At 31.8% G+C, this 27,822-nt stretch overlaps 1 protein-coding gene and 1 long non-coding RNA gene across 2 annotated transcripts; one reads left to right on the top strand and one right to left on the bottom strand.

Moving 5' to 3' along the window:
* The first annotated feature begins 144 nt into the window (after positions 1 to 144).
* On the top strand, positions 145 to 4,395 carry LOC118046924 (probable boron transporter 2). The gene is made up of 12 exons (XM_035056022.2): positions 145 to 759; positions 918 to 1,000; positions 1,224 to 1,416; positions 1,514 to 1,652; positions 1,752 to 1,917; positions 2,052 to 2,218; positions 2,313 to 2,486; positions 2,576 to 2,671; positions 2,809 to 2,943; positions 3,085 to 3,404; positions 3,496 to 3,763; positions 3,854 to 4,395. The coding sequence occupies exons 1-12, from the start codon at positions 656 to 658 to the stop codon at positions 4,160 to 4,162; spliced, it is 2,154 nt and encodes a 717-aa protein (XP_034911913.1). The 5' UTR covers positions 145 to 655; the 3' UTR covers positions 4,163 to 4,395.
* A 207-nt stretch (positions 4,396 to 4,602) lies between these two features.
* Positions 4,603 to 6,384, bottom strand: LOC140955323 (uncharacterized). Its single transcript, XR_012169270.1, has 2 exons — positions 5,329 to 6,384; positions 4,603 to 5,240 (listed from the first exon to the last, which is right to left on the bottom strand). It is a non-coding gene; the product is annotated as an uncharacterized lncRNA (long non-coding RNA).
* Positions 6,385 to 27,822: the final 21,438 nt, after the last annotated feature.

Genomic DNA, 27,822 nt, shown 5'->3' with positions numbered 1-27,822 from the left:
CCTGGTGGATCCATCTACCACAGTGTAGCTGACGTGGTCCAGTTAAAGCGGAGAGTGCATGCAAGTGGAAAAGATCAAGGGTAGAGAGGATTATTGAACCCCCAAGCTAATGACTCTTCATTAATTTGACTCACCATTCCCTCTTGACCCGTATTGCTGTCTGCACAAGAAACTGTTATTACTATATATATCTGGAGCTTTCTTCTCTTCCAAGTGCCAACACATTGAACTCAAGAGGAGTTTCAAGAAGTCTGCTGCTCTTTTTTTGTGGTCACCAACCCACCAAATTCTGTACTGAACTGCAAGCTTTCCCCGTTGGCACTCTTTTGTCCTCCAAACTTTGCTAGCCATCGCATCATTAACTCACTTTGTTGTGTATAGAGCAAGCTCGCCTGTGGATTTATCTTTCTTTTTCTTTTTTGCTCCATCCCTTCTAAGAGTTGATCTTACTGATTATTTTCCAGTTATGTAATTTCTATCACCAATCAGTTTCTCAATGGCAAATCCACTCCTCCCTCTAAAATCCCAACATTGTCGCTAGAGGGTATTCTTGCTTATCGTCTGAGTAGTCTAGTCATCTGTTACAAGCTTTCAAAGAAGGAAGAAAACAAGTACGCAGTACTTTTCACCACTGAGCTTCCTGTCGGATAACTTCATGGAGGAGACATTTGTGCCTTTCCGTGGAATCAAGAATGACCTTCGGGGAAGATTGATGTGTTACAAGCAAGACTGGACAGGTGGATTTAGAGCAGGCTTCAGGTAAAGTCTCATCTCTTAGTGATCACACAAAATTTTGTCGTGCATGGTTTGCAGTAGTTGCCATTTTTCTGACATTTACATTCTTTGCATTTTAGGCCTCCTTTATGAATAATTTTCAATATGATTATTGGTTTCATATATATTAATGTTATTTTCAGGATTTTGGCTCCCACCACATATATATTCTTTGCTTCCGCGATTCCGGTCATCTCATTTGGGGAACAATTGGAGAGAAATACTGGTATTAACATGAACTCAGCAAGGAACTTTTTTTTTTCTTCTGTTGAATATTCTTTTTTTCTAAAAAAGATTGATGTTAGCTTGCTGAAATCATGCACATTCTTTTTTCACTTGCGCCAACTTTTTATCAAACCATTTTAATCTCAAGGTGAAAAGAAGAAAAAGAAAAGACATGATGTTCTGTGAAATTTTAGCACATCATGAAATCTACCTTGCACTTGCAGATGGAGTTCTAACAGCAGTTCAGACCCTGGCGTCCACCGCAGTTTGTGGTATCATACACTCAATTATTGGAGGTCAACCTTTGCTGATATTGGGAGTTGCAGAGCCGACAGTCATTATGTACACATTTATGTTCAACTTTGCCAAAGAGAGAGCTGATTTGGGAAGGAACTTATTTCTAGCATGGACTGGATGGTAAGCTGATTAATCCCTTTTTATAGGTCTTAGATGATCTCTTTTTATGCTTGCTTCCTCTGCTTGACAAAACTTACCTGGTTATATGATCTTGCAGGGTATGTGTTTGGACTTCACTCTTGCTGTTCTTACTGGCTGTCTTAGGAGCATGCTCAATTATCAATAGGTTCACTCGTGTAGCTGGAGAGCTGTTTGGTCTGCTTATTGCAATGCTCTTCATGCAACAGGCTATCAAAGTAAGAGTAGTTAAAGACTTCAACTGCATTATGATGATGGCATGTTGTTAATTATTGTTTAATTAGCAGTTAAACTAAGTAATTGACTTGACTGTTAAGGGTCTCGTGGATGAATTCCGCATTCCAAGACGAGAAGATCCAAAATCAATGGAGTTTATACCTTCATGGAGGTTCGCAAATGGAATGTTTGCTTTGGTTCTATCATTTGGCCTCCTGCTCACTGCATTAAGAAGCCGCAAGGCAAGATCATGGCGCTATGGGAGTGGTATGTAGATCAAAATTCAGGTTTCTGATAGAATACTGAGGGCTTTTACTACTTATGATCAGTCGGGAATCTTGGTTACTTTAAAGATTACCATATTCTTTTATTTTGAAAGCTTAAAATCATTTTCCTGACAGGTTGGCTTAGAAGTTTAGTAGCAGACTACGGTGTACCCCTCATGGTTCTAGTATGGACAGCTGTTTCTTATATTCCGACAGGAAATGTTCCCCGAGGAATCCCCCGGCGTCTTTTCAGCCCAAATCCCTGGTCCCCTGGTGCATATGAGAACTGGACTGTAGTCAAGGCAAGTTCTGTCTCTTCTTTCCGTCATCCGGAAAACAAAGAATTTTATCTCTACATATTAAACTAAACTAGCTATTTTAATCTTCACATGACAGGAGATGTTAGATGTTCCCATTTCCTACATAATTGGAGCTTTCATTCCTGCTACGATGATCGCGGTGCTTTACTATTTTGACCATAGTGTAGCATCTCAACTTGCTCAGCAGAAGGAGTTCAACTTGAGAAAGCCATCTTCTTATCATTATGACTTGCTTCTTTTGGGATTTCTGGTATGCAAATTCCCTTCTTACTAGAACCGTCTCATCCTACTGGATTTTCTTTTCTCAAACATTCATAATATTTTCATTAATGATGACAGACCTTAATGTGTGGTCTTATTGGAATCCCACCATCAAATGGAGTCATTCCCCAATCTCCAATGCATACAAAGAGTCTGGCCACTCTTAAGTACCAGGTAATCTACCCTGAAATCTCTCAAAAAATCAAGGTTCTTTCAATAGTCAGTGTTGAAGAAATAAGTTGTCTTGTTTTGTCGTCGTGGTAACTCCGTGCATTAAATCTTTCTAAGATTAGTATTTGCTTATTATGCAGTTGCTTCGAAATAGACTTGTCGCAACAGCACGTACAAGTCTGAGAAAGAATGCCAGCTTGGGACAATTGTATGGAAATATGCAAGAAGCTTATCACAAAATTCAGACTCCTTTGATGTGCCAACAGCCCTCTCAAGTATGTTTGCAACTTAGGTTGCTGTTCACCATTTTGTTTTGTCCTGAGAGTAAACATGATCGTAATTTTGGAATTCCTAGATGAAATCAAATTATCTAGTTTTGCAGAAAGTAATTGAGAATTGCTAAATATCTTGTGCAGGGTCTGAAGGAATTCAAAGAATCAACCATCCAAGCAGCTACATGTACAGGCCATATAGATGCCCCAGTCGATGAGACAGTATTTGACATTGAGAAGGAAATTGATGACCTATTGCCTGTTGAGGTCAAAGAACAACGTGTAAGTAATTTGCTTCAAGCCACAATGGTTGGAGGTTGTGTTGCAGCCATGCCCTTCCTCAAAATGATCCCAACCTCAGTCCTTTGGGGCTATTTTGCCTTCATGGCGATTGAAAGTTTGCCTGGTAACCAGTTTTGGGAAAGAATATTATTGCTCTTCACCGCACCGAGCAGAAGATACAAGTAATGACTTCAAATCCTTCATCTTTCACAGTTCCACATGTCTTGCTTTCTCGCTTGTTCTCATGTCTGAATTAACTTATTTTTCTTGCAGAGTACTTGAAGATTTCCATGCCACATTCGTAGAAACAGTTCCTTTCAAGTCAATTGCCATGTTTACAATTTTCCAGACGGCTTATTTGCTGATATGTTTTGGTCTCACTTGGATACCGATTGCGGGCCTCATGTTTCCCTTGATGATCATGCTTTTGGTTCCAGTAAGACAATACTGCCTTCCCAAGTTTTTCAAAGGAGCACACCTTCAAGACTTGGATGCAGCCGAGTATGAAGAAGCACCAGCTTTGCCATTCGATCTCGCAACAGTAAGATTCCTTTCCCAACATAATTAAAAGGAAAATCCATCCTCCATTCACTTCCACTTCACATTTACAATTTCTTCACTTTGTCTATAGGAGGCAGAGCTGGGGGAAGGAGCTGCTTATGGAGGAGATGGAGAGATTTTGGATGAGGTTATCACCCGAAGCCGTGGAGAGTTCAGGCACACAAGTAGTCCTAAAATCTCAAGCTCCACTACAACACCAGCAAATAATCCTAAAAGCCATCAAAGCCCTCGTCTCTCGTACACATATAGTCCTCGTATAAGTGAATTAAGAGGGGAGAAAAGTCCCAAATCCGGTGGAAGAGGGTTTAACAGTCCAAGGACTGGAGATCAAAAGTTATCTAAACTGGGGAAGAGTCCTTCAAGTTCAGAACAAAACTAGTGGGGCAAATTTTTTTGGCTTATCTACCAGTAAGGAGCTTGAGATTGGCTTGTGCTTGCACCATTTCCCTTTCAAGTGTGTTGTATTAGTGTAAAATATCCCTTCTCTCTTATCTTCTCCTTTAGAGAAAAAAATTGTAACTTACAATGGAATAGTTGCTTTGTTGTAATAAGGGTGCTAGTATATATTTGTTCCGGCTATAGTAGTGCAATGCCACTGTCTTTATGATGAAATTTAGTCGCTCTTAGTTAGAATTCCAAATAGTCAATTTATAATTCAGCGTAGCCATACTTATTTTTGCTCCTGCTGCAAGGATCCCATCTTGATATCACTTCCAACCATATTACCGATGCTTCAAGCTCTTACAATTAATACATGCTCTACTTTCCAGAGGTTTTTTTTTGGGTATGTAAAGCAGAGCATAATGTTTGAACCTAAAATTATTAAAGCTGAAAAACAGAAACTAGAGACTGGTGTATTTAATAGTTGAAAGAATTTGATCCTCTTAGAAGAAATCATGAAACGCGAGGATTTGTTCACAACTAGACCATGACTTTGGAGGACCTCTTGATGGACAAGTAAAATTGCTAGTGCCCTGAGACTGTAGCTATTTGTAAGCTTGTTTTGGACAGCTGGTGAGGGTGAGGCCTTTTCTTCTGTAGTTATACTTGCAGCCCATGGGTCAACGCTTCAGTGAAAAAGGAATCATGTAGAGGGCTGGTCTGGAGCAGAAACCTGATATGAAAAATGGTACTTTGTGACAGAGAAGATGTGGTCAGAATTTTTCCCACCAAGAATTCCAAAGGAATAGAAGAACAGAGAGCTGCTTGGCTATAAACTCCTAGGTCCTCCACTCTCAATTGGGAAAAATACGAGAGAGTGAACACTACTGAACAGGGTCTGAGTGCTTTCCACAACATAGATTTCGGTGGGCTACTGTTCTTCACGTCTGCCACTACGAAATATAGGGGAGCTCAAGTCCCTTTCTAATGATTTCTGTATCTCTGTCGGTGCGCCATTCAGAGAAACTTTCCAAAAGAAGAGCTTGGTTTATATATGTATGTTCAACTCTTAATTCCTTGCAAAAAGAAAGTAGTTGCCTGAGACCAGAGGGTTCGAGTTTCGATTGGACAAAGGAGCTGACCATCAGGAAGTTTTGATTTTACTTTATTGAGTAGGATGGAGACCACATCATGAGAAGCAGCTGCCATGCGTTCCCATATGAACAGTCCCAGTCAATCTCGCCATATGCACCACAAAAAACCAGAGGAAATCATGAATATTAGTTGTAAATTTACTATCATTCTCCACAACATCCATCTCTTTCAGATGAATCACAATCACTCAAATCAGTTTACTGTATAACAATTATTACTTGTGACGGCAAGTTAAGACAATCAATCTAGATAAATTAAAACAAAATGGAAACGAGATGATGTATTGGGAGTTGTACCGACATGATAATCAAGAACACTAGTGATCAGCAGTGAAAACTGGCATACTAGGAGGCATATCTATACGTTGATGGTGATAATTTGCAATGTCTTGGTGGCTGCAAATATATTCATTTGGAGATGTGATAAAAAAGTATACAGAGACTTCCAGTACTGCAGTTCTTGCAATTAGGTTACAAAGAGAAGAACAGTGACGGTAATAATATAGTAAGTGAACAAAATGATGATCGAGTACATGAAAAAACATGCTTGACTTTGAGTTGTCTAGCATGGTTGAATAATCGATGATGACCTCAATATATTAAGAGAAAAAAAGCCCATCAAAGTGAAAGATTGAGATCTAAATCTTGATCTTGCCTTTTCTGATCTGTTGTGGGTTGTTGTCCTTCATCAATATTCTTATAGGAAGGAGGAGGAGGAGGAGGAGGGGGGAGCATTTCAAAATTGCCTCTGAATTGCTCATGATGATCCTCCTCGGCAAAATCTTCCCAGGTGAAAGATGGGGTCCAAGTTGATTTCATTTCTTTTTCCTCCGCTTTCCCTTTCCCTTTCCCTTTCGAACCACTCAACATTTGATTATGGGCATCTCTTATATTTCTAACCAAAGTGTAAAAGGTATTGATCTTCTCTTCTTCTTCATCAACCACCATGTTTCCCTCTCCTCCTTCTCCTTCCATGCCGTGCTTTCTCTTCATTAATAAGGTGCTGGTATATTTGTTCTCGTGCTCTGTGTTCCTTGCTATTAATTAATAGGGAGAGGAGAGGTGAATATATATTCTTCCCGGAAGATGGGCACGTAATTTAAGTATTTCTGGACCGAAGCTGGTGGGAGAAGTTTCTGAGAAACACAAGGAACTCCTGAAATGACCAACTTAGCCTTCAAGATTATAAGTTTTTTTGGAAGTATGATTTTTTAAAAAAATAGAAAATAAATAGTAATATATGTATCACAACAACCTCAATATTGGAAGCACATGATCATCGGTGCTTATGACAACATCACAGTATCCCATGATGACTTCAAGGAGCAGTTGCATTGCACCGGCAGGGGAGCTTCTGTAAATATACTGTTGACACGTAATACACGTAATGCAAGTGATGCAGTTGAAAGGCTTATCACCGTTTACGACAAGTAAGAATGACTAATAGCATATTTATTTTTGTATTTTTAAAAATTATTTTTTTAATTTAAATTTTATTTTAGTGTTTTCATATTATTTTTGACAAAAAGATCATTTTCATTTAAAATTTTAAGCTATTAGATGAGGTCCTAAAATATAATTTATATTATTTTCTAATATACTCCTTCAAATAAAAGTTTTTTTTAACTTGAAATTTATACGAGCTTATTTTATCTTGTACTTGATTTTTATTAAATAAATAAAGATGGTAAAATTCAAACTTATAACCGTTTGGTCATCAAAATTTTGATATCATGTTCAAGAAAATTAATTCAACCCAAAAAAATATAAGCTATTAGATAAGATCAAAATATATGATTTATATTATTCTTTAATATATAAATAAAAAATATATTATGGCAGAGACAATGAGATCTTTAGGTCACTATGGAAAGGTCTTTTTATATTGCCTCTTGGTCTTGTTGATGTACCAAACTTAATGATACCTTTTACTTTCTACACGCTCATATGTCATGAGCATCTTAGAACATTTAATATAGCTTTTTGAATATTGTTGAGGTCAATAAAAATCATTTTTTCATATGGTGTGTGTATATATATTCAGAATATCAATTGTATTTTAATATATTTGATATTAATATAATTATTTTTTAATTAACTAATACAATTTTAATCAAAAGTTTCACACATAAAAATATATTAAATAAACTTTTAGCTATATGGAGCAATATACAGAGATGTAACTCTTTCCTTGAAATTATAAAAACAAGAGATGAAAGTCTAGATTTCTTGTCGTTTTCCTTTTGCTTTCCTTTCAAGTTTTTCTCTTGAAGATGCCCTATTAAAGGCGAAAAGCAAATATTAAAATACGAAAAGCATCAAAGATGACATTACCTCCGCTTCTTCTTGTCTTCCTACTTTTCACTATTTCGTTTTAATTTTCTTTTTTAACTTTTTCTTTTTTAACTTTTTCAATTACTCTTTAAACCAAACCTGTTTATTTTTATATTTTAAAAATATTTAAAAAAAAATTAATTTTTTTATTTTAAATTAATAATTTTTTGATATTTTCATATTATTTTGATATATTAATATCAAAATAATTTTTAAAAATAAAAAATATATCGTTTTATTATATTTTTTAAGTAAAAATATTTTTTAAAAGAAACACCAACTATATTTTTTATTATATTATACCTTTTGGGCCAGCTGACCTGAGCACCAAGATAATGGGCCTGGAGACTAAAACATTAAAGAGATTGGACGAGCTCTTTTTGTTTTTTTTGTTTTTTTTTTTTTTTTTTTTTTTTGCTAGAGAGGTCCACCGGACATGCTTAAAAGGAATACAAATCTAACTTTTTAAAAGAAAAAAAATATGTTTAAAAAATATAAAAACCCTAATATTATTATAACCTAACGGCTTTTCTTCAGGATGCCATATGATTCCTTCTTTTGTTATAGTAGCGTGGTGGCTGGTGAGGGTCTGATATGTTTATTTTTATATTTTAAAAAAGTTTTAATTTTTTTTAAAAAAATTAATATTATTTTAGTGTTTTTAAATTATTTTGATATATTAATATTAAAAATGATTTTAAAAAAATAATTAAAAAATATTATTTTAATGTCTTTCCAAGTAAAAATCATTTTGAAAAATAACTAAAACTACACTCCAAAACAAGCTCAAGTAGGTGTTTATAATTATAGTTGCGGTTTTAAAATGTTTTTTTTTTTAATATATTAAAATAATTTTTAAATAAAATATATTTTTTATATAGCACATCAAAATATTAGAAAATATTAATTTAAAGTAAAGAAAAAAATTAAAAAAATTAAAAAAAAATTATTTTTTAAAATACAAAAAACTATTGGAGTCCTTCGAATTTTGGCAATTAGAAATCCCACCGAAGGGAAACTGGACAAGAAGTTTCAAAGGACAAATCCAATGAATTCCTTACCCGAAGAACAACAACGACTGAGTTTATTAATTACAATTACAAAGACTCTAACTCACATTTTAATGTGGGTTTATTACTCAAATTTTTTTTCTTCATTTTAATTCTTAAATTTTTATTTTTCATGATTGCATTTTTTAAATATAATTAAAGATTAATTAAATTAAATTTGTGATTACAGATAAAATTAAAAAACATAGAACCAAAGTGAAAAGAGCACCACAAATAAATAATGCTTTCAAAGTGATCATAAAAAAAATATTTTAGTCCTCAAACACAAATTATACTTGTTCCAATTTTTTTTTTAAATAAACTTTACAAATTCAATTTTGATACAAAAAAGGTTATTTTTCTTTTCTTTTTAATCTCTGGTTTGAGAGAAAAAAGAGATGATGTAGGATTTCAATGGTCGAGAGAGAAAATTAACATTGACACCAATTATAACCACCAAAATAATCAATTATGGTGTCAAAATATTCCGTTTGATGAGGGAGAGTTTAACTTAGATGTTTTTCTTACCTTGAAATTGCCTTAAAAAGCATATCAAAGCTCGGAAAGAGTTTATGTGTTCGAGTTTTTGTGTTGTTTTTTTAGGTTATTTATGGGTTTTTCAAGGTATTTAAATTTTTTTTAGATTGAAAATAGGTTTTTGTATCAAAAAAGTACAGACCCCTTTTTCTGACCACTGAGTCTAGGGAATACTAGGCAACGTATCATCCAATTTTTTTCTTCAAAAAATATTAAGGCGAACAACCAATTGTATTTTAAATAATAATAATAATAATTAAAAAAAAAAAACAAAATAGGGCCCTTGCATTGGCCCTATCTAAATGGGGCCAAGTGTTTGCTTGATTTTTTTTTTTTTTGTTTTTTTAGAAAAAAATCATGTTTTTTTTAAAATAATTTTTTTAATATATATTGAAATTAATGCCTTCTCTCTCTGATTTTTATTTTTATTTTTTGTATTTAGTATGTTTTAAATAAAAGTTGTTTTCTTATTATTTTTTCAAGTATATAATTTTTGAAAGAGATTATTCTAATTTATCTATAATTTTTTAATGTTTAATATAATTGAACAATATTTTTAAATATGAAAAATATTTATTTTATTTTTGTATAGTATTTTTAATAAGTGTAACCTTACGATAAATTTATTTTCTTTTTGATTTTATTCAATTAATTTTATATATGTATCTATTTTTACTATTATTTAATTAAATTAAAATATAATTCTAATAAATAAAGATATTGAACACAATCAGTGAATGTATCAAGTACAACTATTGCAAAGCTTGATTGTACTAGTCGAAATATATACATATACATAGATACATACATATATCGAATGCCTGATTGCACTTGCAATTAATGAGCTGGATAGAAATTAAAGCCCAAATAGGATAATGAAACACAAGTCCAACTATTGCAAAGCTGACCAGGCCCAGTAAATCTAAAATGTCATGATACACTCGATTCTCCTCATTTGACCACCTTGACTATTCCTAGTCATCGAATCATCATTAAGTTATGGTTTTGATTTTTGATAATGTTTATTTTTGTATTTTAAAAAATATTAAAAATATATATATATATATTTTATTTTTTTATTTTAAATTAATATTTTTTAATGTTTTTAGATATTTTGATGTGTTAATATCAAAAATAATTTTTTTTAAAAAAATATATATTATTTTAATATATTTTTAAATAAAAAATACTTTAAAAAATAATCACAATCATATTCTTAAACAACCCTGCATGTTCCTTATTCCACTCTCAAATTGTAGAAAAAATTAATTCCTAAATTAAAAATGAATTGGGATTTTCTTTTGTTTTTTGAATTAATTTAAATGAAATTCAAAAGATACAACCAAATCTTTTATTCCTAGAGAGACTTTACATTTAACACGCTACCATACTTGCTTTTTAAAAAAATAAAAACTAATTGTGGAATAATAAACAACTCATAAATTTTTAGTTACATAAAGGCATCTCCAACATTAATGGTCAAGAGATGCTAAATTAAAGATATGTTATTTTTAACTGTACATGTCAAACATTATTTTTCTTAAAACTATTTAGCAGGTAATCCAGTGATAATAGCGATCAAGAAATTTGTTTTTTATGTGGTTTTATATTTGAGTTTTGTAATTGCTAATATGATGGCCACAAGAAACTTACGTGGTCATTAATTTTAGGATTCATAAATTTAATCGAGATAAACATAACTTGACCCGAACATCTATATTAATAATAAAAAAAGATTATGTTTATCTTATCATCCCTTTTTTACGCATTCTAATAGAATAATCATATAAAACGCTCCTTTTCTCCTTAAAAAAAAAAAAATCAGTCTTACATGTGTTGAAATAAAGCCAAAACTCAATTGATACAAAAAATCAATAACAAAATATTATTAAAATAATGATATATTTTCATCTTCTAGTACATCAAATATATTAAAATACAATTAATTCTTCTAAATGAATTTTTTAATATTGAAGTACATATATGTAAAAAAATAAATCATATTTATACTATAAAAAATCATATTATTAATTTAACTCTTCTAAATAACATCTTACTTTGAAAATGCTTTAAGCAGCAAGATTCTTGATAGCCATAAATTACTTTAAAGGAAAAATTATCTTTGACATGCTATAGTTTGATCATATTATAAATACCCATTATAATTTAAAAATTTATCATTTATATCTTGAATCTAATAGCCATGCTAATATTTAACATCATCATTAAAAAAATCAACAAAAAAATATATGATTATTTGCAAGGGTGTATTATTTTTCATGTAATGACTAAAGAGCCTTTATATTAAATATTAGAAGTTTGGATTAATTTTTTTTTAAAAAAAAAATTAGTAATTCCATATCTTCTTTCCCTTGACACTGAACCTAGCCTCCATCTTCCCTTTCATTTGATCCCTCACCAGCTACATTTTCAGCCGTAAATTAACCCGCAATCTCACCAAAAACTTCTTCATGTGCTCTGATTCTCATACATACCTGAGAAATCAATAAAGGTTATTAAGATCTATCTCATTATTTGTGCTAATGTAGAAAGCCATGCATGTTAGACTATTCTAAAGCTATTGGTTGGACTTTATACAGAATATAAATGAAAAATGAGAATCCATGGCATTCGCCTATGATATCTTAAATTTATTTCACTTTCTCTATTTGAAGGAAAACACAAAATGCATTACATAATTTCTTGCTACAAGTTTCTGATAGGTAAAAAATAGATGTTGTAGGAAAAGCTAGTGACATCGACCCTTTTAGTTTTCCAGAAATTCGTTGCAGCTATAAAGAAAATCACATCTATGGCATCAGAGAGATTATTTTTGAAAAGGGTTTTTTTTATTTTTGAAATGAAGTCGAAGACAAATGTAAGAGGGTGGCAACAAGATTGAAATCAAGCAACACTTGGATGAATCCTTCAAAAAATGACATGCCTAATGGATTAGTCTAGAAAGGGTTATCTCTCACTCATGAAATGATTCAAAATGATTAAATCTGCAAGCAAAAGGACGAAACTTGTAAGGCAAGGATCGATGACAGAATGTAAAAGAACTATCAATGATGGAAGAGTAAACTTTGCACTCAAACATGCATAGAGTGGTTCAATGACCCATGGAAACCAAAAAGGTCCAACAAAAAGTGCTATTGATAGCTACCTTTAGGCATTGTTCTTGCTGCTTCCGCAAGGAACTAAAGAAAACATGCAATGAACAAAAGAGAATAGGAGGTCCATGTCTTTGGACAGAGCTCTTCGATCGCTAACAAAGCTGGAAAGGTAGTGACCCTGCTCGGCAAAAATGAGGCTAAAAGGTGTTAGAAAAATGACATTTGTAATCCCTACCTTGTGCATTTGCATGAATGGGGGAAGGATGGGTCTCGCCGAATCATGAGCAAGGGTTTCCTTTATTGATGCAGGAATATCATCCAAGTTTATTGCATCAAGCCTTGTCTCTTACATCTGAAAACTGAAATCTGCTTCTGCTGGGAGTTCTGTCAGATTTCAATGTCAAAACCCGATTCTTCCAAAGAGCAATATGAACACGAAGGATGAACAGGTTAGCGAAGATAATAGTTTCCTATGGTTTTTTCTTAAATAGGATTGTGAGTTAAAATTTCAATTTAAATTTATTTCAATTTATTTAATTAAATAATAAATAACAATATAATATAATAAAACTAGAATAAAATTCAACTTTTCACTTAATTGCGTGAAGAGTACTCTTTATTTTATCATATTAAAATAAATGGATTATTATACTAGATTTTCTAGAAACTTGTGCGCATTTGGTGAGCAAAATTAATTATGGAAACCCATTTAAATTTTTGGATGACTTTAACAGCTTCGGATGTCTATCTTGAATAATCAAGTTCTTTTTTATTTCTTAATTTTTTTCCCTATCTTCTTATGAATCAATGGCTAATCATCTCCCAAACACATGTCATGGACACCTAAATTTATTTATTTATTTATTTTACATCGCGAAACTAGGTTCTTACACATCAAAATTAAGCCATAATCAAATTATTCATCCATGTTAACTATAGTTATTAAACACAGTTTGAGGTTGACCCGGCCAAGAAGCCGGGTCTCAAGTTTTATGAGTCAATTCGAGTCAACTTAGATTAGCCTGGAAAAAAAAATAAGATTTAAATATTTTATATGAAATTTTTTTTAAAAAAAATTCATATAAATATAGATTATACATATTGTAAATAATTAAATTTAAAAGAATATTTTTTAAATATGTTAAAAAAATATATAATTTAAGTTGTTTTGATATGTTAATTTTAAAAATAATTTTTAAAAAATTAAAAAAATATATATACACCTAAGCATGCGAGTAATCATTTCCACCCGTGTATCAAACTATCAATTGTATCATCGGAAATTTGCTGCCTTGTCAATTCAACAATCCATCAATTACCATCCACGAAAGTAAACAAATTGTTTAGTATTATAATATATTTTATAACAATATCTGGTGTGGGGGGAATTACTGTATTCCCCCACACCTAAATTAGTGGCTTACAACAATAATTTATAGTGTATTATTTTTTTTTTTATTATTTTTTTTCCAACTTTCCCCTGTTTTTTTTTTCATTCTTTTTCCAAAATCTTTTTTTTTTGTCAACTTTCCTTTTTTTTTTTTTTTTCTACAATTATTTTTATTGATTTTATTTTTTAAAATATTGAGCTGGTTAAAAATTTTACTTTATAATATTTTTCTTTAAAATACTGTAGATTTCTACAGTGTTTTCTCACATAATTTTTTATTTTATTTTATTTATTTTTTAAAATTATATTTGCCGATTTTTTTTATATTTTAGTTTTGTAATTTTTTAAAAAAAAAATATTGTTGATTGCTACAATGTTTTTCTACGTGGTTTTTTTTTTAATGATTTTCTCTGTAGTTATCTTTTTTTTTAATATTAAACTGGTTAAAAATTACAGTTACAATATGTGACGAAAGAATGCAACTTTCCTCGTAAATTACTATGTATTGCTTCAATGTTTTTTTTCCACAATAGTGTTTTAAATATTAAGCTGATAAAAATTGCAATTACAAGTAAATGCAAGTTTTTCCTGATAAAACACTATAGATTGATACAATTTTTCCTCACATAGTTTTTTTTCTAGTTTCTTTTGTGTTTTCATCTTTTATAAAAATTTTTTCAAAAAATTATCTTCTTCGATTGTATTTTTTATATATTGAGTTGGTTAGAATTTAACTTTGTAATAAAGCTTAATCATATAGGAAAAACACTGTAGCTTTCCTCACAAAACATTGTGGATTGCTACAGTGTCTCTTCACATGGTTTTTTTTTCTTATATTTTTTTCAAAATTATCTCTCAATTTTTTTTTTTTAATATTGAGTTTTTTACAATTACAAGTCATTACAAATAAGGCTAAATCATGTAGGGAAGCACTATAGCTTTCATCACAAAACATTGTGAATTGCTACAGTGTTTCCAACATGATTTTTTTTTTTTTTGTGTTTTTTTGTCTAAAATTGTCTCTGTTGATATTTTTTTTTAATATGAAGTTGAATAAGAATTTAATTTTATAATTTTTTTTCTTTAAAACACTGTGAATTGTTGCAGTGTTTTCCCATATGATTTTTTTTATGATTTTTTTAAAATTATCTTTGTTGATTTTTTTTAATATTGAGTTTGTTAAGAATTATAACTACAATAAAGTTAAATCATACGGGAAAAGCGTTGTAGTTTTTCTCACAAAACACTGTGGATTGCTATAATATTTATCTAAATGGTTTTTTATTTTATTTTATTGGGGAAAGCATTGTAGTTTTCTTCATAAAACATTGTCAATTGCTACAATGTTTTTCATCATGGGTTTTTTTTCCTTCCAAAATTATCTTTGTTAGTTTTTTTAATATTAAGTTCGTAGAAAATATAATTTTATAATTTTTTTTTGTTTTTTATTAACAGAAAGTTAAATTATATGGCAAAAACATTGTATTTTTTATCACAAAATACTGCAAATTGCTACAAATTATTTTGTTCAGTCTCTAAATTTTTTATTACCAACGCAACTACTTTTTTTAAATATTTGCTTCATTATATCTTTAGTTTATATTACTTACTTAACGTTAATTTACAATTATAACGCTAATTTACAATTATAATACTATTAAGTATATTTATTTTATAAGCCCAAATATCTGCGACAGCGCGCAAGCATTTCATTTCAAATATTCTTTTATTTTTCAGCAATAAAGTAAAAACTTACTAATTACATGAATAATTTTAATTATATTTTAAATCTTAAGTTATAAAAATTAAAATAATATATATTTTTATTTTATTTTTAAAAAAAGGCAAACGTAAACACACGGCAAGGGGTCCATACTCGATTCCTGTCCACAAAAGACTCGCGCTTTCTGATTTCTGAAGCATCTAACCATCAGTTCACCAGACTTGTCTAACTTCAATGCTTTATGGGGCGGAGACGTGAGCTTTCTTGGACACGAAGTTTAAGCCTTTCTTTATCATTTATATTATGATCAAATTACCCCTTCAACAGGACTTCGCCATGGAAATTCGCAAGCATGTTGTCGTTTAATGTTAATGTCATATTATACATCGATTTCAAAGCTAATGGAGGGGAATCATACCCCCTTTCAATCCATGATACAATTCTGAAACCAAAAATCCAGAAGAACACAAAGTAACAACTTAGATGATACATGAACAGATGAACAAAAAGAGAGTCAGAAACCATGCATTGATTAACTGATTTAATTGAACAACGACGTACGTACAACATTATAGAGTGAGGCTGAGATCTAAACCATCTTCTTCTTCAGGTTTCTTGTCATCTAAGACATTCTTGCCATTACAAGGACTGGGGAAGATGAGAGGAGGCCTTCTAAACTTGATATCGTCTGTGAAATCTTCCCATTCAAAAGATGGCACCCAGCTTGGCTGCGGTTCTTTATCATTTAACCTTCTTACCTTCTTCTTCTTTTGCTTCTCCTCCAACTCATCTTTCCTTCTGTTACGTGCTTCCTGAAATCTTCTAATCAACGCGAAAAACTGCTCGATCTTCTGGTCTTCTTGCTCAATATCCAGTTCACCCGTGTTGGAAGCACTCACCTCGCCTTTCTCATTTTCCATGTTGGATTACTCAGTGTACCGGCGGTTGAAAAACAAAGCTAGGGAGAAAACGGGGCTCGAAAGAACCTTTTCAATCAAGATACTAAAAACAAAGGAATATGCAAATTTTCTTCGCTGTAGTGGTGGTAGAGTTGATGATGGTTTCTTGTCTGGAAAATTCTCCGAAGTTGGGCGATTTATAGAGGTCTTTTTTGTCATCTTGAAGGACGAAAGGATGAAAATGCCCTCACCTAGGGTAGGTGGGCATCTAGAATATGAAGACTCTTGTGAAGATTAGAGTAATTAAGGTAGCAAAGGTGACGCAATAGGGGGCGCGTCAGCAAGAAACGTCGGCGTTAAATGATTTTTCAGTCTTCAGACGCCATCAGAAGGCACCCACTTTCCCAGCTGATGTGTTTGCTGAGGTGGTATTCATGACGTCATTCATGATGGTGTGGCTTGCGTTTCTCGCTGGCTTGCCCACTGAGTACTATCATTGATTTTGACCACTCAAAACGCGTCCCCTTTCGGACAGTTTCTACGGAATGATGATACCGCGTAAGAGAAAGAAAGGTGCCCATTTGATTTTATTTTTTCAATTTGAACATTTAATTTGAATTGATATATTGATCTCACATTATGAATTGATATTTTTGAAGTGTTATTTACAAAAAAAAAAAAAGGTTTAAAATAGATTTTTTTTTTCCGTGTCAATCCTTATATATTTATTTAATTATTTCTATTTTGATTTAGAACGATAATATTTTTTAAAAAATTGAGCTAAAAAGAAAAAAAGAAAAAAGAAAATCTCTTAAAAATAATAATAAAAAAAATTCATCTATTCAACAACTTTTTAACTACTATATTCTATGTTTTTACATCAACTAGTATTATTCTATGACAATAGTTTGATAATTATAACTTTTTCTCTAAACATCCTTAAAAAAAAATTGAGTTTAGTTTAGTGTTTTTTATTCAATTAATTTTAATTTTTTATTGTTTTTGGGTTATTAGAGGAATTATAAAAAGTGTTATGGTGTTTCTTTTTATTTTTTAGATGAAAATAAATTAAAAAAAAAACTAGCTAAAAAATCCTAATTTCTTAATTTTCCAATCACCAAAAAGATATTTAAAATTCAAGTCTCATCAGGCACTGTGTCTCCTATTTCTTAAAAAAAACACAATAAAAGTTTTGCTTAAAAGAAGATGGACATAAATGATCAATAATTATTTGTGTATCCAAGTGGTTATAGTGTTGGGCTCTAAGTTAGTATTTAGTATGCAAGATTCGATAAACTAAACATAATAATTTTTTTTATGAAGCTGTTAGGTATACTTTTAAACAGTAGAAAAACAAACTTGTCTTACCTAATGTTATTTTAGTAGAGAAATTTTTATTCCACTAAAAAGGATAAGAAAAACTTGTTCGATTCTCTACTCAAGAGTTAAATTAGGTTAATCTGAATCAATATAAAAATAAAATTAGTTATTATTATAGTTTAAAAAAACACGATTTGAGAGTGGACCTAGGGAGGCCTAGATCACGGGTCGGTTCACCATTGATCTGAATCAATATGATGATAAAAGTGATTATTATCATAATTTTAAAACTCGACTCAAAAGTCGACCCAAGGCCAGACCATGGTTACAAGTCGAGTTGATATTTGACCCGTATCAATGTAATGATAAAATTGATTATTATCATAGTTTTAAAACTCAACTTAGAGGTTGACTCATGACTAAGTCTAGCTCAAGGGTTGGGTTGACCATTAACCTTAGTCAATATAAAAATACAAATGATTATTAACATAGTTTTAAAACCTAACTAAAAGGTCGACCTGGAGCAAGGTCTAGGTCACAAGTATGGATAACCAACCCGGGTTAACCTAAAGAAATATAAAAATAAAAATAATTGTTATTATAGTTTTAAAAACCTTACTTTGGAGTTGACGTGGGGCAAGCCTTGGTTAAGAGTTCAGAGGGTCAACCCGAGTTTATCTAAGTTAAAGTAAAGATAAAATTGATTATTATTATATTTCAATAAAAAAAACTTGGGGGCATATCCAAGGCAATGCTTGAGTCACATGTCAAGAGGGTCAATTAGGATTGATCCAGGTTCATATATAGATAAAAAGTGGTTATTGTCATAATTTTAAAATCTTATTTAAGAGTTGACCCAGGACAAGACTTAGGTTACAGGTCTAGAAGATCAACTCGAGTTGACCCAAATAAAAAAAAAATCAAAGCAACCTTATTTTTTTAAAAAAAATTCAATGGATTTCTTAACATGTTTTTATCTCGGGATGATCAAGTCACAGATCGACTCAAGATTATGACCGAATCGGTTCAAGTCAATCATTTCTCTATTATTTTTAAACTCATACCAGTCTAGATGCAAGCTCCAGGTTGACGAATCTCATTTCTATGTCTACTAAAAATAAAATAAAACAAATTATACACTCCAATCCAAAGAATACCAAACACAACGCAATTATTTCTCTAGTCTAATCCTATCTAGTCCATTTTAATCATAAGTACAATCCAATCAATATTATTTAAAATACAAACATTACCTAAAATTGTTTATTTTTCTTATTGTAGAGTTTGATGATGTGTTCACAATTTTTTTTTTTTAAAAAATCCACATGTTCCGTTTGTTAACTGTTTTTCTTAGTATTACCATACAATATGGTTATAAAAGTGGCACAATTTTTAATTACATTCATTTTTTTTAGGAAACATTTATGGTTCATTAGTTCTTTTTTTTTTTCCACGTGGCTCATTTTTAAAATTTTCTTTTAAGTTTTTAAGAATGTTTAGGAATGTTATATTATCATATAACTTGATACTAAAAGAGAATTTATAATTACTAATGTTAGCAACTCACGGATATTTTTTATTACTGTTCAAACAAAATTAATCTGAATTGTGGCGTAATGCGGACCCTAGCTAGTATATTCTAATTTTTACAACTTTTGAAACCAGCATCTCAGTTTTGCTTTTGTCTTCTAAACATTTCATAGCAGTTACTTTAATCTAATGACTAAAATCACGTTTAAAAGGACACCTATAATAAGATATTTTTTATTTTAAAATTTTGAGAGCCACTCGCTATTTTTAGCATGGTTGTTAAAAATGTGTTTTTAACTCGTAAAATCGTCCGATTTTACGAGTTAAAACACAAAAAACATATAAAATCAGGCTGACTTGGTTAAACTCATAGAAAAACCGGTTAACTCGTAAAAAATGTAAAAAACATAACGTTTTCACAAGTTAACCAAAAATTTCACTTTCATTCAGTCTTTCACCGTTTTATTTTCACGGTTTCACCAAATGGCAAATGCAAAGTCGCAGCAGACAATTAGAAATGCAAAATTGCAAATGCTCCTTTGACTCAGCACCACTGCACCGATCTCTTTCCAAATTCCAAGTCCCCGTCTCCCACTCTCCCAATCTCCCTGGACCTTGACTTCGTTTTTCTTTCCCCTTTCCCCTTTCCCCTTTCCCTAACAATTTAAAAAATCACTTTCTCCCGATCCGGAGCATTCTTGGCGAGACGAAGGTAAGAATTGATTCTCAATCCCAAGCTTTGTTTTTTTCTGTCTAATGGTGGTGATTAGAGACAAAAATTATCTAAGTATTATGTGAATCTGTGTTTATCTTCTGGGTATTCTACTATTACTTGGTTTGCTGCTGGGTATTTTTTCGGAGGGGGAGTTGTGCTGCACTGCTCTGAATCTTTGTTTGATCTTGCTTGCTTTGGTGTTGCTGTTGTAGATTCTGCAATTTTGCATAGACAACGAAGCATTCCAGGATTGCACTCTTGGACTGCTTTACTTTATTTTCAGTACTGGGACACAAGAAAAGCCTACTGCATTCTTGTATGAACGTGGAAACTCCTCGTAAGTTCACTATTAAGGCACTTCCACTAGCTTTTTTCCTGTTTGTGTTTTTATCCAGTTAAGTTTAATTTTTTTATTCTTTTTCAAATTGATTTATTTTTAGTGTCAATTTGTGAACGAATTCCATTCAGGCGAGTAAATTGTGAATAGTTTCTCAATATAATGGCACAACAAAATTACAAGAAAAAAAATGTTTTTGTTAATGAAGTCATATACCTTCTAAGGACAAACAATTAATGCCTATATTGGATAAGCCATTCTTTTGAAAAGCTCTACACATGTATCATTTCATTTTCGCGGTGGGGATCATTGGGAAAGTTAGAAACCTGATGCTTGTCGATTATTTTTTGCAAGCATATAATTAAAATGGATATTTATCTTCAAATTTAATAGCTTAGGATGGTAGTTTCTGATTCCTCTTGTCTAATTAAATTCTTGTTTTTTGAACGTACCAAGTAAATTTAGTTTTTGTTTTCCCCATCTTTGGTGATCATCTTGCTTCTTCCTTCATCTTATCATTTCTTTTCACTTCTTTTCTTGATTGTGATTCTAATTTGCAAATGTGAATGAAAGAAAAGAGTGTGTGTGTGGCAGTTCATGTCAAATTTCTTATATGAAGGGCTCCGTTTAATTTCTTGCTTGTTGTTTTTGTATGTTGTAATTTCTTGTAACTAAGATTGCTGGTTCTTAATGTGTAAGATTGCTGGTTTTTTATATTTTGCATTTAATTCTCAATGTGTATTACTGGATAGGTCAGTATTTGCCTGACTTCTTTGTCTCTGTCAAGTGATTTTTTTTTCCCCACCCACCTGAACTTCTTAGAGGTGTAATTACTACTACAATATTCTCCTTTCTGTATATGCATTTATGCTATAGCCTAAAATCCTGAATATTTAACCATTTCCAGTGGACAAGGGCTAGAATTTTTTCTCCCACACTATTATAACTTTAGTCACTTTTCTCGATAAAGGTTAGCTGGCAACTTCTCTATGGGTTGTCATAGGCTTCCATAGCTTTGGCTTTTGTTGGGTTCCTTTTGAGAGGTTTTGTATAAGTTTATGCCATTGCTTGCACTTGATATATACTGGTTGCACTCATTATTCATCTGACTAGGATCTATGATAACTTTATGGCTTCTGTTCTGATTGCTTCTGATTTTGCGCCCTTTAAAAAAAATTACAATAGAGTTTCAAATCAATTTGCAAGTTGAAATTCTCTTGTTTGAGTTGTCGTGAACATCTGATGTGAGCTATTGTAAACACCATATCAGAGATTTCTGAAGTAAAGTGATTGGCTGCTTTAGCTAATTATATAGTTGACTAAGGTTTGAAAATATTAGCACAGGGTTTTTACAGGTTGATTTGCAATCACTTTTTGTTTCGATGTCCCTTGTTGATTTGCAATCTATGCTGAATAGTTGCCTTTTTTTTATTTTTGAATTGCAGGTTACATGGCATCTAAAAAAACTACTAGTGGCAATAGACTTGACGTGGGATGGCAATATGGTATAGATGTTGAAGAGTGCAGTGCAAGTATTGTCAGAAAATTATCAGTGAAGGTATTTACCGTTTCAAGCATCATTTAGCTTACACTCAAAAGGATGTTGAGCCATGCCAACAAGTACCAGAAGATGTAAAGAAGATGATGTTGAATGTTTTGGTGAAAAATTAAGAAGTAACTGAGAAAAAAAGAAAGGTTTTCCAATATATTGGAAAAGATAAAGATAATGATGAAGGGAATGAAATTACCTCAATGGACAAAGGAAAGAGTGTAGCAAGTGGGAGTGGAAGTACACAAACCACCATCAATCAACTACTAAAAAGGGATCTTAGAAAAGAAGCATGTCGACAAATTACAAGATTTTTCTACACCAGTGCAATTCCATTTAACTGTGTGAAAAACTCTGAATTTGTTAAGGCACTTGAATTGGTTGCAAAGCATGGGCCAGGTTTTAAGCCTCCGTCTTACAATGATATTAGAAAGAAGTATTTGAAGCAAAAAGTAGATCACACGATCAACTTGCTTGAGGAGTACAAGGTAGAATGGAAAAAAATAGGTTGCTCAATAATGTTTGATGGATGGACTGATAAGAAAAGACGTTCTATTTGCAACTTTTTGGTTAATAGTCCTAAAGGGATAATTTTATTTTTTTTTATCATCGGTAGATACCTCTAATATATCCGAGACTGCTAATAAGGTATTTGAGATGTTGGATGCTATTGTGGAGAGGATTGGAGAGGAAAATGTGGTGCAAGTAGTCACTGACAATGCTGCAAATTATAAGGCAGCAAAGCAATTATTGATGGGAAAAAGAAAATGATTGTTTTGGACACCATGTGCTGCCCATTGTATTAACTTGATATTGAAAGATTTTGAGAAGAAACTAGAGGTCCATCAAGTAACTATTGCTAATGGGAGGAGAATCACCTCATACATATATTCAAGAACTATTCTCAATTCTATGCTCAGACACTTTACAAAAGGAAAGGATTTGATTAGGCCTGCTGCCACTAGATTTGCTACTGCATACTTAAATTTTGGATGTTTGAGTGATTGTAAGATACAATTGATGACAATGTTTACTTCCATCCAATGGAGGTCACGTAGGTTTTTAAAAACAGAAAAAGGGAAGCGAATTCAAAGTTGTGTTTTGGACAGCAAGTTTTGGCATGATGTTACTACATGTATTAAGGCAGCATATCCTTTGATAAAAGTTCTTCGATTAGTTGATTCAGATGAAAAACCAGCTATAGGTTTTATATATGAAGCAATGGATCAAGCAAAAGAGAAGATACAAGTGAATTTTGGTTCTGTGAAAAAAAGGTATTGATTATATATCTTGTTAATTATTTATTTACTATTATCAGTTGATTATAATGTTTACCAGCTAGGTCATATAATGTTGATGATAATATTCTTATTCTTATTTTGTAGTTATATGTCTATATGGAATATCATTGATGTAAGATGGGAACTTCAACTTCATATACCTTTACATGCAATAGCATATTATTTGAATCCTCATTATCATTATAATTCTAATTTTAAAATTAGTGCCAACATTAAAATTGGATTATATCAATGCTTAGAAAGGATAGTGCCCGATGCAAGTGAAAGGTGTAAAATTGACTTGCAACTTGATTCATTCAAGGATACAAGTGAGTTGTTCGGTATTGAGGTTGCCAAGATAACACGGGATAAAAAGACTCCAGCTAAATAATGGGATTCTTATGGGGATGAATGTCCAGAGCTATAAAAATTTGCAATTCAAGTTCTAAGCTTGACTTGTAGTTCATCTGGATGCGAGGGAAACTGGAGTGCATTTGAGATGATAAGTTTTTTCCTTTTTAATTTTAATGTTTTTATATTTTATAAGAATCTTATATGGTATTAATTTGAATTGCTTATATGGGTTCATACAAAACAAAGAAATCGTTTGCACTAGAAAAAAAAAATGAATGACTTGGTATTTGTAATGTGCAATCTGAAATTAAATGATAACCAAGTCAAAAAGCAAGCTAATGATTTTGGTGAAGTTTTTTATCATCTCTCATCTGATGATGATTGGATAACCGAGGGAGAGAAACATGATGGTTCATCCAACTTTGACTTTCTCGGTGTCATTGATAGTGCAACACAAAGGAAAAACAACAAAGAAGATGAAAGTGATGATGAAGAAAATCTTAATGATGTTGGGATGGAGTGTCATGGAATTTAAGATGATTTAGAGATTCAGAATAATGTCAATCCAAATAATTCAAGGAGCTTGGAGTTAAATATTGTTGACAATATTGGTGTTGGTCCTAGTACTAGTAGTAGCACTAATGTTCCTAATATCGGTGCTGGTACTAGTAGTAGCAGTAATAATCCTTTAGATGGTAATGATTTTGATGACTGTTTTAGGAATAATGAGGGAGACATAGGCAATGAGGGTGTGTTTAGTTTACATGACACACTTACAGACTGTTTGTTTTAGATGTGTTAACTTTTAGTTATTAAAATACTATGGACATGTATGAATTATGTAATTTAAGATGTTTGGATATTTGTATTGTTTATTTTACTTGTATTTGAATTATGTATTTTAAGATGTTCAGATGTTTATTTTGTGATTTTATGATTTTAGTTAAAGTATTTTACTTGCGATCTTATGATTTTTAGTTAAAAAATTTGACTTCTAATTTTACAATTCGAGTTTATATTATATGTTCCGTGTCATGTCAAAAAAAATATTTTTGACAACCTTTATTTTTAGCATATATGGCTCCCTTCAATCATAATTAATAATATTTTTTAGTATTATTAATTTATTTTGTCAAAACCCTTTTAATATTACCAAAAATATCATAATTAAAGCTACAAGAATGTCTCGGAGATCTTATTTATTTATTCTCTCCTTTCCTTTTCTCTTTCCTCATTTTTCCCTTGGAATTTATACCTCTTTATTTTGACCACTTGATTAAAATGCCCCCATTTTTCAATTGTGATATTTTTTACCAAACTATATTATTTTTCAAAAAAAAATTGTATGTGTTAGTTTGTTATTTTTTTTAATGCTCTGATTTAAAAAAAAATTATAATTATTAACAAAACTCTAAAACACATGGGTTTTATACTATACATGAATGCACTATGAACTGAGAGATAATTCATTGTGGACTTACTATGCATGCATGTACTGTGAACCAAGAAACAATTAACTGTAGACTTGCTCAGTTGCTTCGCTATATAATGAGAAAACACTATAGAAATCGTTCCCGTGTTTTTAGTCAACAATTGCGGCTGGGGGCGTGGCCTTCTCTACCACAAGCCGATGGAACTGGCTTTGGTAGTCAGATCCAGCGTTGTTGGGTCTGGTTGACAATCCAGACCTAAAACCCTTCCAAAATGTGTCAATTCCCAGCCAGACCCAACATACATTGTATCGCTTGTAGGCAATGTTATTAAACCCAGACCGGCCCGGCGAGATGACCTGAGACCCGGCCGACCCAGGGGCTAGACCAGTTCAAGTTTGTTAAAAGATCGGTCAGTGCAACGACTCGGTCAACCCGGTGGGTCAACCCATGACCTAGGCGAGACCCGACCAAGACGTAGTTTTTTTTTAAAAAAAAATATGAGATTTGAAACCCATTAGTATATATACTCTATGTTCCTAGGAAAAAAATTATCTTTTTTTAATGTGCGATTTGAAACTCATTAGTACATATACCCTATCTTTATAAGAAAAGAAAAAAAAAAACTACGTTTTTTCAATGTGGGATAAGAAATTTTTTTGGTTTAAATATTTCAACTTAAAAGCTTAACATAATATCTTTTTAATGTGGGATAAATTTTTTAAAAAAATATTCTTTTAAACTTCATTATTTTCAATATGTATAGCCTATATTTACATTGATTTTTTCTTAATTTTTTCATATAAAATATTAAAAATTTAATTTTTTTATTTTTTTCCGGGTTGACTCGAGTGGACCCGGGTCGACCCATGAAACCCAAGACCTAACCCCTTGGTCGGGTCAACCCCCGGGTCGAGATTAATAACTATGTCTGTGGGGGATGTTGTCTTTGTTGTTTGTAAGTCAAACAATGTTGCTAGGTCTTGCAGCAGCCAGGACCTAATGGCGTTGAGTCCTGCTGGCATCATTAGAGTTGGGTCTTGCCCCAGCAGGATCCAAAACTGTAATTGGGTCATTGTAGCAGACCCAATAGCTTTGGGTCCTACTAGACCATTAAAGTTGGGTCCTACCCCAATAGGACCCAAGATTGTAATGTTTTTTTTTTTTTTTCCATACGGAACTAACTATCTGGCTAGACCCAGCAGCCAAACCCAATTAAATGCCTTAGTCAATGGCTTCTCAAAATAAATTGATTACACTATGGACACAAACAGAGAGACGGGTCTTGCCTTAGCAGGACCGAAGACTGCAATTTGTTTTCCTTTTCATACGGGTATGACTGTGTGGCTAGACCCAGCAGCTATACCCAATTAAATTTCTTAGTCTTTGCCTTCTCAAAATAAATTGTTTGCACTGTGGACACGCACATGCACTCTTTCCTTTGTTGACAAGGAATTAAAGTTAATCAATGCAAGAAAGTGCTAAGATCACTAACATCGACATAAGTATATATATTTTTTTAAAAAAGTAAAACAATTGATTTCCTTTGGTGGACGGATTGAGAATTTGATTACACTACAGACACAAACAAAGAGACGGGTCTTGCCCTAGCAGGACCGAAGACTGTAATTTGTTTTCCTTTTCATACGGGTATGACTGTGTGGCTAGACCCAGCAGCTATACCCAATTAAATTTCTTGGTCTTTGCCTTCTCAAAATAAATTGTTTGCACTGTGGACACGCACATGCACTCTTTCTCTTTGTTGACAAGAAATTAAAGTTAATCAATGCAAGAAAGTGCTAAGATCACTAACATCGACATAGGTATATTTTTTAAAAAAAAGTAAAACAATTGATTTCCTTTGGTGGACGGATTGGGAATCCATGTTATCATATACATGAGAATTCAATCCCCCCTACCTCTTTGTATCTCTGCATAATGCCTCATCAAATTATAAACTTTAACCTTGAATTAAATGCAAAAAATTAGTGTTATGCTTTTCAATAAAACTATAGATAAAGAAAACTGAGCAAAATTCAAGTGTAAAAAAGAGTTACAATGAAGAGAAAAGGAGAATCCTAAATCTAAGAAACTAAATAAAGATGTAGACAGAATCAACTCACAAGGTCAGAAAAATGAAATATTTTATTTTTATTGACTTGGGTTTGGCATGCCCTTCAAGACCTAATAAACTAGGGCTCGAAAGGTGCCTCTAACCCATAGTTTTAAAAAAATTTTGAAAATTTTTAATTTTGTTCTCTAATATTGTCATATTAAAGTTGTTGGAGCCCCCAATAAATTTTTGATTTACATCATATAATTTATAAATTTTTGGTATCATATAAGATATTTTTATTTTGGATAATAGAATATATTTTAATTCTAAAACATTAGTGTAGGAGATTCAAAGTTTTATCAATGTTTTATTGTCTTTAGATTTTTTATGTCGTACTTTTTAGTTATATATGTTATGAAATGCATAAATAAAGGACCCAATTAGGTGTTGGGTCCTACGCTGCAAGACCCACAATAGCTTTGGGTCCTGCAGGGTGACCCAATTGGGTGTTGGGTCCTCCTGGTGCAAGACCCAATTACGTGTTTGGTTCTAATATGTGCATGACCTAATTGGGTGTTGGGTTCTGCACAAGGCATAACCCAAAAGGATTTTGGGTCTTGCACTCAGCATTAATAAGATAAATTCAATGCGTAAGGATTATATTGTCGCGAGTAATTGAATCCAAGTTTGTAATTTCAAAGGGTACTAGAATTTAGTTAAATCTTCACAATTATTCTTTTTCATTTTCAGAGCTTATCATTATTTTTATTTTTATTTTCAATGTTAGGAGAAGTATATTAGTCTTCATTCAAATAAAAAAGAAAAAACTGGATAGAATTTCATTCAACTATTGAGAGTCAGGTGTATTTATAAAAATATATTTAT

This window comes from Populus alba, chromosome 2 (assembly GCF_005239225.2).
Source record: "Populus alba chromosome 2, ASM523922v2, whole genome shotgun sequence".
In the NCBI taxonomy this organism is placed as follows: Eukaryota; Viridiplantae; Streptophyta; class Magnoliopsida; order Malpighiales; family Salicaceae; genus Populus; species Populus alba.
Note: the sequence above shows the minus strand (reverse complement) of the source record. Positions and strands in the feature narration are given on the sequence as shown.

Excerpts from the sequence above, each read along its gene's own strand:
- LOC118046924 (XM_035056022.2), top strand. The coding sequence starts at position 656 with ATGGAGGAGACATTTGTGCCTTTCCGTGGAATCAAGAATGACCTTCGG. Across the intron at positions 1,653-1,751 it reads TCATGCAACAGGCTATCAAA|GGTCTCGTGGATGAATTCCG; the intron begins GTAAGAGTAGTT and ends TTGACTGTTAAG. Across the intron at positions 3,764-3,853 it reads TGCCATTCGATCTCGCAACA|GAGGCAGAGCTGGGGGAAGG; the intron begins GTAAGATTCCTT and ends CTTTGTCTATAG.